This window comes from Aythya ferina (assembly GCF_964211825.1).
Source record: "Aythya ferina genome assembly, chromosome: 7".
Lineage (NCBI taxonomy): Eukaryota > Metazoa > Chordata > Aves > Anseriformes > Anatidae > Aythya > Aythya ferina.
In genome coordinates this window covers 5,996,810-6,015,425 of record NC_140302.1, presented here as the reverse complement: position 1 = coordinate 6,015,425, position 18,616 = coordinate 5,996,810, and the positions used below count along the sequence as shown (strand labels likewise).

The 18,616-nt window shown below is 41.2% G+C and overlaps 1 protein-coding gene across 1 annotated transcript; it reads left to right on the top strand.

Moving 5' to 3' along the window:
- Window positions 1–569: 569 nt before the first annotated feature.
- Window positions 570–17,710, top strand: UBE2D1 (ubiquitin conjugating enzyme E2 D1). Its single transcript, XM_084525132.1, has 7 exons — window positions 570–682; window positions 8,135–8,198; window positions 8,292–8,323; window positions 11,095–11,172; window positions 12,752–12,857; window positions 15,130–15,223; window positions 16,817–17,710. Exons 1-7 carry the CDS (start codon window positions 659–661, stop codon window positions 16,860–16,862), a joined length of 444 nt encoding a protein of 147 aa, XP_084381258.1. The 5' UTR covers window positions 570–658; the 3' UTR covers window positions 16,863–17,710.
- Window positions 17,711–18,616: the final 906 nt, after the last annotated feature.

The window sequence follows — 18,616 nt, the reverse complement described above, 5'->3', positions numbered from 1 at the left end:
GCTGCTTGTTCTTCATCCCCTGCCGTGCCTGTCAAGGACGTGACCTTCAAACACCTTTTCATAGAATCATTAAGGTTGGAAAAGACCTCCAAAATCATCTGGTCTAATCATTCCTCTACTACCAACATCACCCACTAAGCCATGTACCTAAGCTCCACATCCAACCTTTCCCTGAACACCCATAGGGACGGTGATGCCACCACCTCCCTGGGCAACCTGTTCTAATGCCTGACTGCTCTTTCTGAGAAGAAAAGTCTTATTTCTAGCCTAAACCTCCCCTGGCGCAACTTGAGGCCATTCCCTCTAGTCCTATCACTAGTTTCCTGTGAGAAGAGGCTGACCCCCAGCTTCCTTTCAGGGAGTTGCAGAGAGCAATAAGATCCCCCCTGAGCCCCCTCTTCCTCAGATCCCACTTCAGATCTCCGGGCTCCCCACTCAGCGCTCCCTGGGCACCACCAGAGGGCACCCCCCCCCCTCCAGGACTACATTTCCCAGCGCGCCCCGCGGCGGCGGACACAAAGAGCCCGGTTCCCCCCCCCCCCCCCCCCTCCGCCCCTCCCTCCGCGGCGCGCGCCGATGCCGTTCCCCGCCCGCTCCGCCCCGGCCGCGCTCCCCCCCCCGCCGCAGCCGTTGCCGCCGCCGCCGCCCCGGTCCCCTCATGGCGCTGAAGCGGATACAGAAAGTGAGCGGGGGCGGGGGTGGGGGGCTGCGGGAGGCCGCCGGTACCCGCTCGGTCCCCTCAGAACCCGGCTTCTGCTCCTCAGCCGTGCCCTTCCGCCCTGAGGGGGGGTGGGGGGCGGTTGGCGGTTTGGGAAATGTCTGGTTTTTGTGTTTTTTTAACGGAAACGTTCGGTTAGCGCTGGGTGTGCCCGCTGTGGGGGAAGGGGGCCGCTGCGGGCTCCCACCGGCGGCTGGCGGGGGGGGCTCTGGCTGCAAATCTTGTCAACAGGGCAGGGTTTTTGTCGCCCGATGCCAAATATGTAACCGGTGCGTGGCACGGTGCTGGAGCCCTGCACCGCACACCGCAGGCACAGCGGTGGCTCCTCTCCAGCTTCTGCGTCTTGGGGGGGTTATTCCTTTTTTTTTCCCTGGTCTTCTTCGCTTCTCGCCTTCTCTCTGAGAATCCCCTGACCCTTGTGTTAGGTTTGTTCTGCATACCTTCTTTCCTCTTCCTTTTCTTTCTTCCTCTTCTTTCTTTTCTCTCTCTTTTTTTTTTTTTTTTTCTCCTTCCAAATCCTTTCTGTGAAGGTGAGTAAAGGAAGTGGGAAGTCTTGTAGTTTTCTGACGTTTTTGAGGTGAAAAAGCCTCCTTTAGTGGCGTCCATAAGTCTTGGAAAACCCTAGCTTTCTTTACTGTGGTGTTTTCAAACTTTAAGTTCAGTAGATGTGAAACCTGTCCTGAAGTTAGCGTTTTGCATACCGTTAGCCTTAGTAGATTCTTCCTCTGTTCTCTGAAAGTCAAGAAGTGCCGACTTCAAGTATAAGATTTCCAGATTGTGCAATAGGCTTTATCTGAAACATGAAGAAATTCTGGAGTGGGAGCTACCAGGAGAGTTGAGATCGGTTTCCGTACTGGCTACCGTTTCTATTTGTCTGCAGAAAAGACCATTACTGTTTTTATTATTATTATTATTATTATTTTCCTTAATTGCTATCTGCTGCCTTTCCAGGGTAAGAAATAATTACTGCTAGAGGGATTTGTCCAGCAGCCAGGCTCCAAAGCAGTATCATAACAAGCCACTTGCTGTGAAAGAAGAAAGTGTCAAGGAAGTTATTACAAATGGAAGATAAAAACAAAGGGGAGAAGTTTGAAAAGACAAAATATCTTGATGTCAGTGTAGTATGTAGAGCTTTCCTTAACATAATGAAATGGGGAAAAACTAATGGAGTAGATGAGATGTGTTTTTATGAAGGTTTGTTCGTCCTGTCCAGCTCTCAGATGTTTCAGACAGGCTCTGAAGGTTGATAGCTGTGTCATATCACGAGGGTAGGAGGCGATAAGATCTGGAGTAGAGGAAATGCTGTAAGGATTTTATAGTTTGAGAAAGTGCCTCGGGGACCTCTTTGGAGAACAAAGCACTGTCAGAAAACACAATGGCATTGCTTGGGAACTTGTCGGTCTAGAGGTCTAGACGTAGTGCCTCTGGTTAAGCCTGGGTGGTTTTAGAGTGGCTCAGAAGTATGCTTTAACACAGCTGAGGGATTTTGGTGACAAGCTTGGTCACAATAATTTTGGGAGCTTGCGTGGTCAGAATGATAGCACCTACAGAGGAAGCACAGCTGTAACACGTGTATACTAGAAAGCGTATTTTGTCCCGTGCCAGTTGGGACTCCAGTTTCTAAATAGTATTGCTGTTGTGATTGTGTTATTTCATCTTTTCTTTTGCTGGTCTGCCTTGAGGGGCTCCTCAAAGGACAAGCTGCAGACTTGAGGGCTCTGCACTAATAATGGAAGGATGCCTTGTGCTTGGGAGCTTTCTTAAAAAATATATAAACAAACAAAAAAGCAAGTAAATAACCAACAAGCAAGCTGATCATCCAGGTGTGTTCATCTTAGTGCTGAGGGTGGAAGAGCAGTGAGGATGTCAGTACTAACTCAATGACAAATTAATCTCAGAGTTCTTGGAAGGATGGGGGATTCTTGCTCATTTTAAGCGGAGGATCTGGATTAGTTGAACTTGTCAATACTTTGCTGTAGCACAAAGGAGAGGCAGTTGTGCTTCTACACTGTCAGAAACTTCAGTCTGTGCAGCGTATGTGTTGTAGAATACAAGTTCCTTGGGGCAGGAGCTGCTTCCCCATAGTCTGTGATTCAGTGATGAAAGAATAACCTGATATTTTGTGGATGTTGTAAAATCCAGATGTTGCAGATTATGAAGAGAAATAGTGTAGGTTTTTGCAGAATAACCCTCCCCAGCTAAGAAATCTTTATTATTACTACCCCAGGATACTGAGACACTTGGCTTTTGTGACAAGTAGAAAAAAAAATCAGACAGTTGTGTTAGGGACGTTATTGAATGGGTCAGTTCTGCCCATCAATCCCATGCAGGGTCATTTTTCTGAGATTCCTGTTGCGAATACTCTGGCTACCTACCTAACTGGGGGGTTGTTATCCTGTCAGTTCAGTCTTACAGCTGGGGAGCTTGTTTTCATCATAAATCCTGTACTTTTGGATGCTCCTGTAGTATTAATGAGCTGCTGCTATTTCTTATGCCTGTTAATGGCTCAGACTATTTTGAAATCTTTACAAAACCAGTATTCACTTGCTCTAGTTATCAGCATAAAAATAAATCGGACTTTTTTTTTTTGGGGTAGAAGAGATTTCGAAGGCAGCAGCCACGTATTTTCTGACACATTTGAAGACTGGTTTAAAAATAGCTGTTGTTTTTAATCTTGTCAGTGCATAGTGCTGGATTGTTTTTCTCCCACAGCTCAGTAAGAATGGAAGCATTCAAACATCAAAATTTACCATTCAGCTATATGTTTGTTTGTTTCAGCGTGTTTCATACATGCCTAGTCTAACAGGACCTAGCAACTCAAGTTCTATGTTGAAAATAACTGTGGTTGATTAAATTAACCCAAGTGCAAGTGTTATCAGTAATTGTGGTTTAGGTTCTGACTTTGTTTAGCGGGTAATAAATGTGCTAAGAAAACTTTTTCAGTTCTGTAATACAAAGTATTTTAGTTTGCTTCCAAAACATTAGCTGTGAAATCACAGCAACATATTTTGTATCAAACAGTGTATAAAACCAGATAGATACTCTATCACTAAAACTTAACTTTGTATCGAGACGTGATGGTAAATGTTTTACATTTCCTAAATTTACAAAGAAAAGAAAATCTGTTAACTAGCCAAAGTCTAATCAGTGCTCTAGCTGCTTTTTGGACAGATGGTTCCAATCACCATTAACAGAGGAGCAGCAGTGAATGTGTCGACTTGATAGAAAGTACAGTGCTTTTTGTGCAAGAAACGAGGAGCATAGCTGGCAAATTTAAAAACCTCTATTTTAAATAATGGTGTGGAAAAGGGCTCTGGTTGTGGTTTCATGTATTTAAAGAACTAAAATAGCTTTTAGTGATGCTGCCTGCGGTTTATTTCTGTCTTCTGATAGCCTGCAGACTTTTTTTTTGGACTTTTTTTTTTTTTTTTAACTGCAACAGAGGAGAGATTTTTTTTTATTTTTTTATTTTTTGTACTATGCTTAGAATATTCCCTGTTGTCAACGTATCTTTTCCAATCTTATTTTTGTAGCTTTTTAGGAGAGAATCCCTGTCTCCTTGTGAAGCACAGAACTGCTAGACTGGCCTCCCAGTCTTCACCAGCTTTACGATTTATGAAATATATTCTGTCATGTACTTTGTCAATGAGTGCTAGTCTGCACGTTCAGACACATTTCCAGCTTACACAGTTTATTGTGGTATGCGTCTTACATCTCTTAAACTTGATTTTTAAATTTTTGTCTCATGCTGCACATGAGTCCATGTGTTCTAGAGTGTGCGTGGGTGCAGTGAGGTGATAATTTGGAGGCTGTGCTGTGTCCCTCCCCAGTAATTGCTGGCTAATATTTCTAACACTGTGCCACTCTTCCTTTATTAGCTTCACCCGGTCATGGATCCTGCCTGCTTTTGTGCTCTGCTGCTGTCCTCTGGTTTTAAACAGGAGAAGTAGTTTGCTGTTACACCTGTTAATTGCAACCAGCCGGAGGTATAGAATTAATCATGTTTTATTCTACTAGGTAACATTTTTCAGTGTTTGAGAGGATTAGAAGGTTTATTACTAGCAGTGTCCACAGCTTAGCTCTTTTCTTTATACAAGTTTATTGTGGCTGTGCTGGGACAAAGCGTGGCATGCACTGAGCTCCTGATGGATGCTTTTGTGCCGTGACATTCACCACTGTTTGAAATAACTAATACTTCTGCTTGCAGCTCTTGCAGACAAAACTTTATTCTTTTTGTGTTCTCTCAGAAGATGTGGCCTTGGTGTATGCTGTAACTTGCAATGTTGAGTTTCCCTTTTGAAAAGGAATCCACACTACTTTGAGTTACAAATCTACTTTTTTTGTTTAGCATACATGCATCAAAGTCTTGCACCAGCATTTTCTGTACTGCTGACTAAAAATATCCGTGCAGACAAGGCCTTGAGGCAAGCAGACCTGCATCATGCTGCAGTGTTTTATAATCCATAAAACATGGACAAAACTGCCGGAACCAACTCACTTACAATTACAGAAAAATCTTTAGCGTTGACTGTCTGCAGCCAGCCTTCCGTGCAGTTTTTCTGTGCTTCTTGATGAGGTTTCAGCACGTTGTGCTTAGTAGCTCTTCGGACTTCTCGGGCTTCCTTTGAAGAGCATCTTTGCTGCTTTGTATTCTTATATTCCACACCTCATTCTTTTGCAACAGTATAAAGTCTCAAAGCAGTTTTTGTACCCCTGTTGTTCTAGGGAACCATCGCAGCTCTTCTGTGGTGTTCAGCTCTGGATGCTGGCAAGTCAGCATGACTTGTGAGGGATATCTCCTTACAGCATTGCAGGAGGTGTAGGAAAGATCGAAGCCTAAATTGTACAGCTCTCCAGATAATTTTGCTTTGAATGCCAAGCTTGAACAGCATAATTAACAGTACAAAGCAAAATACTTCTTTGATTTTTATCACAGCTTGATCTGAGCTGCTGTATGTAAAGGCTCAAACTGTTACTGTCAAATTCAATTCACAAAGTTTGATCACATTACTATTTGTATTTTCAAAGCCTGTTGGCTTTAGTACCCCATTTCTTGTGAACGGAAAATATCAATGCAGCTTGAATTGTCTGCAAAAGCCTTCTTAGTATATCTGTGACCGTCACTCTCATTCAGTGAACTTGGCTGAAGAAAGGCTCTTCATCACTACTGGGGAAGTACTAATGACAGGACTGGACTGGGCTCATCAAGCTGTGATTAAAAACATGTTTTTATGGGGGACAAATTTCAGTGCCTTCAGCCTCAACAAATTGCAGGTGTGTGCCTGAGGAGCCTTTCCCAGTTCTTACCATTTCGGAAGTACTCATGTACATATGAATGAAAATCAATTTGTACGGTTTTGGGGATGTTAAGATCTCAAGGAAAATATCTCACAAATGGAAGCACTGCTACAGACTTGTGACTCTAAAATTGCTTGCCCAGCAGCTGTGACGGTGGGTTGCACACGTAAGGAAACGTGTATACGTATTTTAGAGTCTCTGGATTAAGCTGTGTTTTTCCTCATCGTTACCTTTAATTTAGTAGTCAGACATAATTGCTATAAAACAAGATATTTTGGTTTTGAGTTCTCTACTTTGGCCAACAGTCTCATGTAGATGACTTTGGTACTGTCCGTACAAAACTTCAGCTTCTCTTGTTAGATCTTGGGCTGCAAGTTAGTGCAGACAGAGGCTGGAACTGCTCCGCTGCTGGCTGAGTCTCGTGATTCCAGGAAATTTGAGACTTGTTGACTTCTTGTGCTGGCAGTGACTGGGCTTTGCATAGGTCACGCTTCTCTGTATTGCTCCCTTACTGAAACTTGAATCCGCAGATCAAAAAGGGGACTAAAAGGCGAAAGCAAAATCCTCTACAAGTACGGTGCAAGTCTAGCCCAGAGCGTTGTTTCTGGAGCGGCGTAGAGTTTCACCAACGGGATAAAGCTGGGTTGGCGAGTCACACAAGCTAGCGACTGGAGCTATTTCAGTAGAGCGAAGAGCCCTCATGTCTTCAGTCACACAGCTGAAGGCATGCCGTAGCAGAGCAGTAATGTTACTGCTTGCTCAGAGGTGGCTGGATATTCGTGGTGCTGCCTTTCCTTGGACCTGCGGCCAAGAGTTGACCTACAAGAAGTGTGCCTGAGTTTAGGTGCTAGGCACCTTGTCCCTGGTGAAGTGGGCGTCTCGGGGAGGGCACTGCACAAGTTGAAATGCTTGCTGGCTGCTGTAAACGGATAAATATATCACAGCAGTTGGAAGTGTGGAGTTGTAACCCTTCACCTTGTGCATAAAGCCTGGTCACGCCACATACACAAATTTTACACGACTTAAAGTTTGTTCTGGTTTACATGTTGATTTTTTAAATTGTTTTCTTGACTAATAATTTTTTGGGTGAAAGTGCTTCCACTGATAGTCTTTAAGCTAAACTTAAGGAGATTGTTGCAGGCCTTCTCCTGTTTGTTACTGAGTTAAATGTTCTTGGTAATTAGTTGAGTGACTTAGGACACATTGTTTAAGCTTATTTCAACTGAAGTATTTACACATGCTTGTTAGACTTAAAGCAGCATGGTTCCTATCAGCTTGGAATTGGAAAAAGTACATAACTTGTTCTTCGTGTAGTAAAACTTCAGATATCAAAACTTGTATATTGAATTTAATAACAAAAATGAACCTGCATTAATGCCTGGCTTGGTTTGTGTTTGATGTAGTGTTGATGACATAAATGAAAAGCTGGGTATCTGTGTAATTTAAATTATTTGGGACTGTTTAAACTTCTGTAAAATAAATCAGTTGACATGCAAAAGTTTCTCTGTACGCTTCTCTCAAACTTCAACTTTTTCCAGGTTTCTCTAGTAGTCACTTTTGAAAGAAAGCATGTAGAGAATCAAATCAAGTTATGTTCAGTAAGATGTATAGGTGGTAATTTCCTTTGGTTCTCTAGTTCACTTAGGATCCTTTGCTTTCCTATATCACCTTTAGGCAGTCTGAAAGCATTTTATGTGCTGGTTTAACTCAGCTAATGGATATAGATGAGGCCAATACACGAACCTTTTATAAAATCAGAAGCTAAAGGAATAGTCAGATGAGCACAAATTTCTAAATTAAGCAGTTAGTTTACAGGGAAATCAATAAACCTTTTTTTTCTTGATTTCTTTCTGCCTCTAATTCAGAAGATCCAGTGTATTACGAACTTGGTTATAACTCCCATGCTTTCAGATGTTAATCTGTATAATAATGCCTTCGGCTGCAAACCTATCAGGAAGAAATCTTTCCATTATCAATGGGCACTTCACATTTTGATTTCTTTAAAAAATGTTATGGATCTATTCAATAAATTTCTGTGTTTTCACTTTTGAAGTGATGCTGCTCTGCGGTGTGTCTGTTCATGTAGATACACTTCAAATATTTGTGTTTTTCTTCCAGGAGCTAAGTGACCTGCAGCGAGACCCGCCGGCCCACTGTTCTGCCGGACCTGTTGGAGATGACTGTAAGCTCTTCATAGCACCTTGCCACAGCTGACCTTTTCTGGTGAAGGAAAAGCTTAGAAAATCTCTAATAATTTTATCTTTTTGATTTGCAGTGTTTCATTGGCAAGCAACTATTATGGGACCTGTAAGTATAATAGTTTGTTCCCCTTAGAAAGTAGACGTGTTTCCTTTTTTGTTACAGAAAAATTCATTTGGGTGTCTCTTAACATGGTAGTTAAGTTCAGCTGTGCTATGTACCAATTAAAGATTTGGGGTTTGCACTGTTGTTTTTAGTAGTCTGGCACTCATTTCTTCTTTAACTATTCAAAAAAAAATTCTGTAGTCTTCTTTCTGAAATTTCAGTTGACTGATTAAGCATCCCTAATGTTTGAATTGGTGATGTGGGCTGCACACTCAAGAGCTTGCTTTTCAGAGATCATCATTTCCGTTCTGAAAGAGAAATAGTTGAAGTAATCCTATGTTAAAGTTGTGAACTGTAAACAAGAGTGGTGTTGCACAAGGTGATTTGGGGGCTTTTAGAACTGATTGAGGGCTGTGATGTGGCTCTGGCAGAAGCTGATGGCTTTTGGGAAATGTCATCCCCATTTGTGGGTACTTTTGGTTTCTGTGTGAGAAAGGCCTTTTTTGGGGTTGAGTGAGATTGCTAAAGATGTGATTTATGACTCTTGAAGGACATGACATAAGAAAGGGCAATATATATTAAGAATGGAACATTCTGAAGGAAAATTGGAAAGGGTTTCAGCAAAAAGAATGAAGAACAACATGACCTGAGGGAAGGGGTGTTTATAAATACCACGTCAAGGAGCTTTGTATTCCTAGTGTTTTCATTTTGGACTTGGTAATTTTGAAAGAAGAGCTTTTGGTTCAGATACTGAGCTGAAAATTTGAGACACTACTTAATCCCGTGAGATGCAGCATCACATGGTGGAGAAAAGTGAAATTGTGGCTAATTTGAGACTATTTCTGCATTTCCATCACAGCTGCTCTGGAGCAGTAAAAGACCAGTTACTAGTTGTCAGTGATGTGATGGAGTTTGTGGTGATGCAGCAGCCACTCGAATTATTGTGACAAGCTTTTCTATAGGATACTTGTATTTATGCCATTGTTCTTTGACAGCTGTGTTCCTTCGCATACAGAGTCATTCTGCTCTTGCCCTTCTGCACTGCCTGAAGGTGAATGGCAAAACAGCAAAGAATATCAAAGAATATAGAGTTAGGAAAAGCTTGTGTGCTGATTGCCATCAGTAATGTCTCTGTTCTGAATGACTTTGACCTTACCAAGGGCAACGCTAGCACATAAATCCCAACTTAAATTCTTTTTTTTCCAGCTCACAATTCGCCTTTCATACCTTGTAGTGGAAAATAGTCTTTTCTTCCCTTCAGGTTCCTCAGATTTCTCTAGTTAAGGATAACAGTGAGCATCTCTTGCCAACCCTTCTCAGCCATAACCGTCAATGGGAAAAGCTACACCATCAGCACTTTTGCCTTGAGAAAATAACCTTGTCTTGATAACATAAGGAAATAGGGGTACACATCCTGTACATCTTCTGATGGGCTGAGGGAAGCGCAGGACTATAGCTTTCCTTCAGAGCTCACTTCCTACGTGTGGAAGTAGAGTAACCTCTTCTGTCTGCACATCGTCAGTTTGATTTGCCTTACTCACCAAACACAGCGTGACTTCACTTCGCCTTCTCCTTGGCACTGAACTTGTCTGATCTTCAGCTTATTTTAACTTTGAAAAGTCCATTTACTATGCATGCAAGCAGTCGTTTCAAACCTAACTGTGAGTGGCAATCTTCTCTGATGTTACCTAATGCTGGCTTCTTAGCGATACCGTATATAACCTGCCTTATGTTGCAACACTGTCTGCGTTTTGTGTGCATAAGACAACATGTCATAGGGGCCCATTTGTGACTTTGCTTCTTCAATTCATCTCTAAAACTGCAATTTTTGCTCATTTCTAAGGTAAATGTTTTATAAAAAAATAAAAATAAAAATCTGCATTTACTCCCATAAGAAAACCCCAAACTTCTCCTGCAGCTTTGCTGAGACTGAGTTCCTGTCTTGCTGTTTTAAACTTCTTGAGTAACGAGAGAGATTTTTCTTCTCCTTCCCTTAATTTGAACCTGAAGCGCTGCTCTGTCATTTAGCATTAAGACTTTTTCCCCCACTTTTCTAGTAAATAAAAATGAAAGATTTCTTCAACAGCTGACTGCAACAAAGTTATTTCTATCTATAAACTGTGTGCAACCTGGACATAAACCTGTGCACATGTTCTCTAACAAAATGCATGTTCACAGATTTGTACAGGTCACAAAGATGTTGTGTGTTTTAAAACTCCCTGATGTCATCATGATCACCTGAATTAAGTTGGAAAATCCTACTCTTTGCATCTGCAAAGAGAAACCACTTCATAAGGTAAGTATATTTGTAGCTTAACGATGGAGGAAGATCCTGAAAGTAGCAGAGCAGCTGTGGTGTTGTACCGAGACAGGATTTGGAAGACCTGCTCTTGGTCCCCTTGGTGCCATGGAGCTGAGCTTCCAGGAGTGCCTCACAGCCCAGATACTGAGGAGGGAGCTAGTTTGGAGCTGATGGATCAGCAGTTTTGTAGCTCCACCAGTCAAACGCTGCTCCTCTCCTTCCCCTCCCTGAGAAGGGCAGCGCTCAGTAGCCGCGTTGTGCTACTGCAGTAGTAGCCACGGCTGGCTCTACTGTAGCGTCGCTGGCCAGTGGGAGGGTTTGGTATCCTCAGTACACTGTGGGCTGCATACTGGGGATAAAAAATGAGTTTTCTAAGTTACTCATCCATTTGGGAGGTTCTCTGCATTCAGAAGAGAAGCTACACAATAACTGAAATACATTAAGGGGCTTTGTTTCTTTTCTTTTTTTCCAGCCTGATAGTGCATATCAAGGGGGAGTATTTTTTCTCACAGTACACTTTCCAACAGACTATCCTTTCAAACCACCAAAGGTAAGTCCTTTGTCTTCAAACTTCCACAGTTTTTAGGTCAAAACTGTGTCTATATTTTGGCTGTCTGGGGCTTTCTTTTGGGAGTTGAAACCAGAAGGCCAGTGACAGGGTACATAGGGGATGAGCTGAATCCTAAAGCTGGGTGATAGGATGAGAGGTTGTACAGTATGCTGGGTTGGATATGGCACATCGAATATGACTGGAAATGAAGGGACACTGTGAAGACTTGCAGCACTTGCAGGGCAAGCAGGCGATCAGGCCCAGTCAGCATGGGTTTATGAAAGGCAGATCCTGCTTGACGAACCTGATCTCCTTCTATGACAAAGTGACGCGCTGGGTGGACGAGGGAAAGGCTGTGGATGTGGTCTACCTTGACTTCAGCAAGGCTTTTGACACCGTCTCCCACAGCATTCTCCTCAAGAAACTGGCTGCTCTTGGCTTGGACTGGCACACGCTTTGTTGGGTTAGAAACTGGCTGGATAGCCGGGCCCAAAGAGTCGTGGTGAATGGAGCCAAGTCCAGTTGGAGGCCAGTCACTAGTGGCGTCCCCCAGGGCTCGGTGCTGGGGCCGGTTCTCTTTAATATCTTCATCAATGATCTGGACGAGGGCATCGAGTGCACCCTCAGTAAGTTCGCAGATGACACCAAGTTAGGTGCGTGTGTCGATCTGCTTGAGGGTAGGAAAGCTCTGCAGGAGGATCTGGATAGGCTGCACCGATGGGCTGAGGTCAACTGCATGAAGTTCAACAAGGCCAAGTGCCGGGTCCTGCACCTGGGGCACAATAACCCCAAGCAGAGCTACAGGCTGGGAGAGGAATGGTTGGAGAGCTGCCAGGCAGAGAAGTACCTGGGAGTGATGGTGGACAGTCGGCTGAATATGAGCCAGCAGTGTGCTCAGGTGGCCAAGAAGGCCAACGGCATCCTGGCTTGTATCAGGAACAGCGTGACCAGCAGGGCTAGGGAGGTGATCGTCCCCCTGTACTCAGCTCTGGTGAGGCCGCACCTCGAGTACTGTGTTCAGTTTTGGGCCCCTCGCTACAAGAAGGACATCGAGGTGCTTGAGCGGGTCCAGAGAAGGGCGACGAAGCTGGTGAGGGGCCTGGAGAACAAGTCCTACGAGGAGCGGCTGAGGAGCTGGGCTTGTTCAGCCTGGAGAAGAGGAGGCTCAGGGGCGACCTTATCGCTCTCTATAGGTACCTCAAGGGAGGCTGTAGCGAGGTGGGGGTTGGTCTGTTCTCCCACGTGCCTGGTGACAGGACGAGGGGGAATGGGCTTAAGTTGAGCCAGGGGAGATTTAGGTTGGATCTTAGGAAGAACTTCTTTACCGAAAGGGTTGTGAGGCATTGGAACAGGCTGCCCAGGGAAGTGGTGGAGTCACCATCCCTGGAAGTCTTTAAAAGACGTTTAGATGTAGAGCTTAGGGATATGGTTTAGTGGGGACTGCTAGCGTTAGGTCAGAGGTTGGACTCGATGATCTTGAGGTCTCTTCCAACCTAGAAATTCTGTGATTCTGTGGATTCCAAACGTAAAAAGCAATTTCATATTACTTGTTATTTTTTCACTTTTTTTTCAATTCCAGATTGCTTTTACAACAAAAATATATCATCCAAACATAAACAGTAACGGGAGTATTTGTCTTGATATCCTGAGATCTCAGTGGTCACCAGCTCTGACTGTATCTAAAGGTAAAGTCACAGATATGCTAATAGTTTTATGAATTTGCATACGCTGCCATGTTTTTTTTTTTTTCTGGTGTTACTACACTGTCCAAGGGTACCAGTGAGAACAAATTTATCCTGCATGTTACAGCAGCGGTAATTCCGTTGGAATCCTTGTTATGATCCAAGATCTCACACAGTTTATTTGGAGTGTCGCATGACATCATACATTATCTGCATGGCAAGGAAATGTTCTAAACCAAATTGGGTGAGATAAAAAATGTCCAATTAGGCTGAAGTGCAGCTTCTGTATTATAACTGACTGCAGGCAGAACTTAAGAGAAACTTCTGAACAGAGCTGCAAAACCAAATGAATTTGGATGTAAATGGAAAACCCCAATACTGCCATGTAGGGAAGCCTCTTGGATTGCTTGTGATTGCCTGAGCGTGCTTATGTGGGCTAAGGTCTTAATTACACTTTATTTTGAAATTTAATAAGTTTTTGGATTCCTCTGTAAGATGAATTTTAAAACATAACTGTTCTCTAAGTCATCAGTAAAAGACTTAATAGAATACTGTAATATTGTAGTTAAATTTTTCTCAATTTGAACACTTGATATTTGGAACATTGTGGTTACGGTTAATTAGTTCTTTTGTTGTAGGCATTTTGTGTTACTTCAAAAGCTGCTTAAAATGTGGCTGCAGTTTTTCTCACCCATATTCGAAATTCTTAGCCATGATCTTAGTCATATTACAGACAGTTATCATATTGCTCAAAAGATTAAACAGTATCACATCTTGCTTTTTTTTTTTTTTTTTTTTTTAAGCTCTCTAAACCATGTATCTGTTTTAGAACAGTGTCAATGCATTTGGGGTATGAGCAAGGAAAGCATTGTTAGTCTTTGTCCCATAGAAATTGCTTTATGCAGGTGCAGTTGTTATAGATGATTGGAAAAACAACTTCTGCTCATGCATACCAACCATACACAATAATTTCAGTAGCTAAATAAAATACAACTTTAAAGGTGTTTTCTCATGTCGCTGTTGAAGACGTGAATTACTATTGCATGTAGCTCATGCTAGCTTTCCACAGAACTTGCTTGTTGTATTGCTGAGCAAAAATTGCTTCCTAGTTATTCAGAACGTATTTAGTTGGCACCTAAATCTTGTTTACCAGTTGGTATTTATCTGGTATCTGAGTTTTCAGATCTTTAGCACTTTTCTGTAAGTGTGTTTACTTTTTTTTTGAGTGTTCCTTCAGCTCTAAAGAAGAGCAGCCTGCAGGTCTTGTGTGATTTGACTTGACCTGCTTTTAACACATATACATTTTGTGTTTCTTGAACTGGAAATCAGCTCAGTGGCTCATGGAAGAAATTTCTCATTTACGGTTCTTATTTTAGTGGATCAAAGGATTATGCCATACTGATAGCACCTCTGATCGGTGTCACTGAGTGTTGTAACCTGATTTTCCAATGTTACTGGTGTATTTGGCACCTAATAAAGTGAAGTATGTCAAGTATGTCAGTATGAGGCTTGCTACTGCTGTAAATGAATGTTAGTCCAAGCTTTTTTGTAACAAGACAAAGCAAGGGGAAAAAAATCATATTCTACAGCAGATTCTTACTGTAGCATCAAATTCCCTTTCACAACCTATAGTGAATTGTTGAAGTGAGTGCTTTTGGTATCCATGTTAGTTCTGAGTTTAAAATTGAAGTTACCTGAAATATGTGTGTTGAAGGTGTTAGAAAAATCAAATGTCCTCAGATAGATACCAGGAATCAAAACTAGAATCATAAGTGAGTACCTGCATAAAAACCTGATAAAATGTTTCCCCAAGTGGAAGCGTCACATCCATCAAATCAAGTGAAATGCTCATATGAAGGAGAGAATAACAGCACAGAAGTGGAGAAGGATGTGCATAAATCCAGTGTTACATGGTAGTGTAATATTAGTGATAATTTTAAATAATTGAAGATGTAAGGGCTTCGTTTGAACGTTGATATGTAGCTATGCACTCTGTAGTTTAATTTTCATGGGTCAAAACATGGGAGAGAGATAATTCCCAGAGGTATAAGGGCATGGATTGTGAGTTCTCTAGGCTGTTATCAAGTGTTGTTTAATGCCTACATAAAAAAAATGGTGCTGTATTAACGCTTCTCAGCAAAACTGCTGTCCAAAACCTTAATACTGATATGCATTCTCTTTCTAGTCTTCCTTTTTCCACTTTCTGTGTGCTGGAATATATTAAAGGATTATAGAAATGAACTAACTTGTTTAATCTAGTGTCTCTTTTATTTAGTTTTATTGTCCATATGCTCCTTACTTTGTGATCCTAATCCAGATGATCCTTTAGTACCGGATATTGCACAGATCTACAAGTCAGACAAGGAAAAGTGAGTATGACATAATTATGTGTATTTATGTGCATGCTACTTGCAGATAGTGATTGGCTATACAACTGTTTACCTTATTTAAAAAAACAAAACAAAACACAAAACTCTTTACATAGATTTCTACTGTATAGAGGATTAGATATTTAAATCTTGAAAATATCTATTGGTAGAATGGCAAGCAGGAACCTGTAGGTGTACACAACTGTTGGATATTTAGTTTTATGCAAATAAGTACAAAAATATCATACATTTATGCTGTGTGTTAATATTTATTTTTCATTACATAAAAAAAAAAAAAATCCCACGTAAGAATTATTTGTTGTCACAGCTTCATGAAGATTTGAGTATTGCTTTTACATTCAGGACTGGATAGAAAAGGAGGGAGGCAGAAGTCACATGGAAGTTTAAGGTCTAGTATTCTTCACTTGAGTGAGAATTATTGAAATGATTTTTTTTTCTGACAGTTCAAAATCTGATACAATCAAATCATGTAAGCCACTTTTGAAATGCTTGAACTGTGGCTTGTTCTGCAAAGCAAATTGTTCTCAAGTTGAGGATGTTGTGCTTCAGCTTCTGCCCACTTGTGTCTCTGGTTTTATCCATCCACTTAGTAGGATTTTCAGCCTCCTGTTTGTAAAGGAAGTGAACAAGGGATATTTCTCCATCTCCACAACTTGAAATTGAATCATTGTAACAGAAAGTAGGGGAAGATTGAATTCTTGACTATAGCTCTGTCTCTTTATGGTTTTCACCCACTGAATTTTCACTATCCTGTTAGATTTGGGAAGTGAATAATGGGGCTGGTTACCCCTGAGTGTATAACTGAAAATCCAAAGACTTGGATGAGAACATATTCTTAAGAGCAAACTAAGTTAGTACAGGAGTTGGTATATTGATCTTGAGAAGTGATTTAAAAAAATAAATACATAAAAAATTGCCAGTGTTTCCTCTGGAGGACACAGAAAAAAGCGAATCTAGTCTGAAGAGCAGAATGTTAGCAAGTTCAAGGACCAGAGGTAAAGTTGCGGACTCTCCAGGGATGCATCCTTCTGGGAGTGCTGGTTAACTTCATACCAGAAGGAAAAGACCTGACACTTAAAATCTAGTCGGAAATGCTTTTCAGGAAATTTTCCTTTCAAGTTCTGAAATGTAGGTGGAAGTGTAGAATGGAGAATAACATCGCTGTGCCTTCCATCTGCATCCTTTCCAATGCCAGTTAATGATGCTGAATTTTATGCAAATTAAATGTGTGAACTTTGTTAGACTTTTAATAGCATACACATTTGGGAATAATTGGCAACAAGCTCCTGTTAATGTACAAGTAAGGAAACCAGCTGTGAAATGCAAGCTAAGCATGCACAAGGATACTCATTTAATACAACCCTGTAAAATTGGTTTTGAGTCTAAATAGCTTTGAGAGGTAACCTTAACTGAACACATAGTGCATATGTTTCTTGGTTCTTAGACGTTTTAACTTGGAATCGATGCTAAGAGATTAAAAGCTCAATAATGTCTGTATGAAGTAAATACGTGGGCCGCTGTCTGTGCATCACTAACAGCTCTTCACTCAATGCCTTCTTTCTGCACATACAGATACAACAGACACGCAAGAGAATGGACTCAGAAATATGCAATGTAAACTTGTGAAGACTTTTTCATATACCACAGAGTACTGTAAATTCTAGTTTTTTTTCAAACTTAGAAGGAAATGGAGCACAGTTTACTGTTTTAATGTACCATAATGCCCCTTGAATTTTTTATTTTTTCACCCATGTAAGTGTGTTTCTGGAGCAAGGGAAAACAAACTTCCAAAAGTAACCTTAGGACTGTGATAAGAATATTTATCCTCTTTGTATGCTTTGCAGAAGACATTTATTATGGTTTTTAAGAGTTGGACATCTGCATCTTCAAACTGTAAGATCCATAATGCAGTTGTAAAGCAACCAAATTATTTTTGCTGGAAAAAAAGTAGCTGTTTTTACGTGATAAATACTGTATGTGTGTCCTTAAGATATGTTGTCCGTTTCATAAGTGTGTTCAAATTTCATTTTGTTAGTTCACTTATATAATATGTATTTTTATTGTATAGACTAAATATATTTTATTTGCCATGTAAGTCATTTCATTTTAGACTTACTTTCTTGTGCACAGTATTGACAAGATACAACTGCTAGTAATGAAAATAATTGGGATATCCTGACCGTTAGGATGTCCTAATGACTGACTGCAGATTTCTTAAAACCTAAAATGATCTTTGCACTGTAATTCTTTGTACGCTGATTATGGAGAAACACTTGTTTTTGATTCTGTTGCATACTTGACTTAATTTTATTGCAATGTGAACTAATTGCACTGCTATGTAGAAAGATATGTAACCTTTTTGTTGCTATTCACGACTGATTTTTGACATGTGGGCAACATAACACTCAGACCTTTTACAAATCTAAATGTAGCCTTTTCCATATAAATAAAATGCATTTTCTACTATTTGTCTTGGCTGGTTTTTAGAATCATGCATACCCTTAAAGTGCTTGTTCTAACATTAGGGATTCAAAATATGAAGTGTGCATGTGCATTGTAGACAAAGGGAGATGAACCCATGCATCAGATACTATTTAGATCTGTGTTGCAATTAACTTTTATGCGAGATTCAGCCTAATTTCCTTAGCATGTTATGCCCACTGCTTTATGTAGGATTTCAACCTGTTTAATCACCTACTACCTGCATTTTAATGTATGGAGGAAATACCACAGATGCTTGAACATCAGATGTGCCAGTTAAGGGGGCCTGTTTGCAGTACCAGAATGTCATGGTAAACTTCTCACACTTGAAGCTAACTTAACACATTAACTGGTTTTGTGCATGCACACTCGAGTAACAGTGGTGCTGGCGAGGGGTGATCCTTCCTTCGAAACTAGATGAAAACCAGAACAGCTCCAAGGGCCTGCTGTAAATTCTTCTCAAGTATCTGACAGCAGAAACGTGACTTGTTTTTTTTCTCTGTGCCTTGCAGATGAAGCAAAAGTGACTTGCAGTTGGGGAAAGTTGTCATCATAAAATAGCTCTGTAAGACAACAAAAATGGTTTTTACGTGTTTGTAATGAATGCTAAACTGGAATTTGGGGTGGGGGAGGGAAAGCATGCACTGGCCCTAATGGCGTAAGTTGGTCTCATGCAGGTAAATGTCACTTCAGCGCTGATTTTATCTGACATATCAATGAGTTCTGAAATGGAAGTTTGGTGGAGGGTGGCTCTGTTAGTTTTTAAAATATCTGTTCACTTCAGACTGTAAACTGAAGAAATGTTTCGGTTTGTTATTAAAATGAGTGTTTTGGTTCACGTGCTCTAGACTGGCAGACGTGGTGGTTGAAACCTTGGAGCACACTGTGATG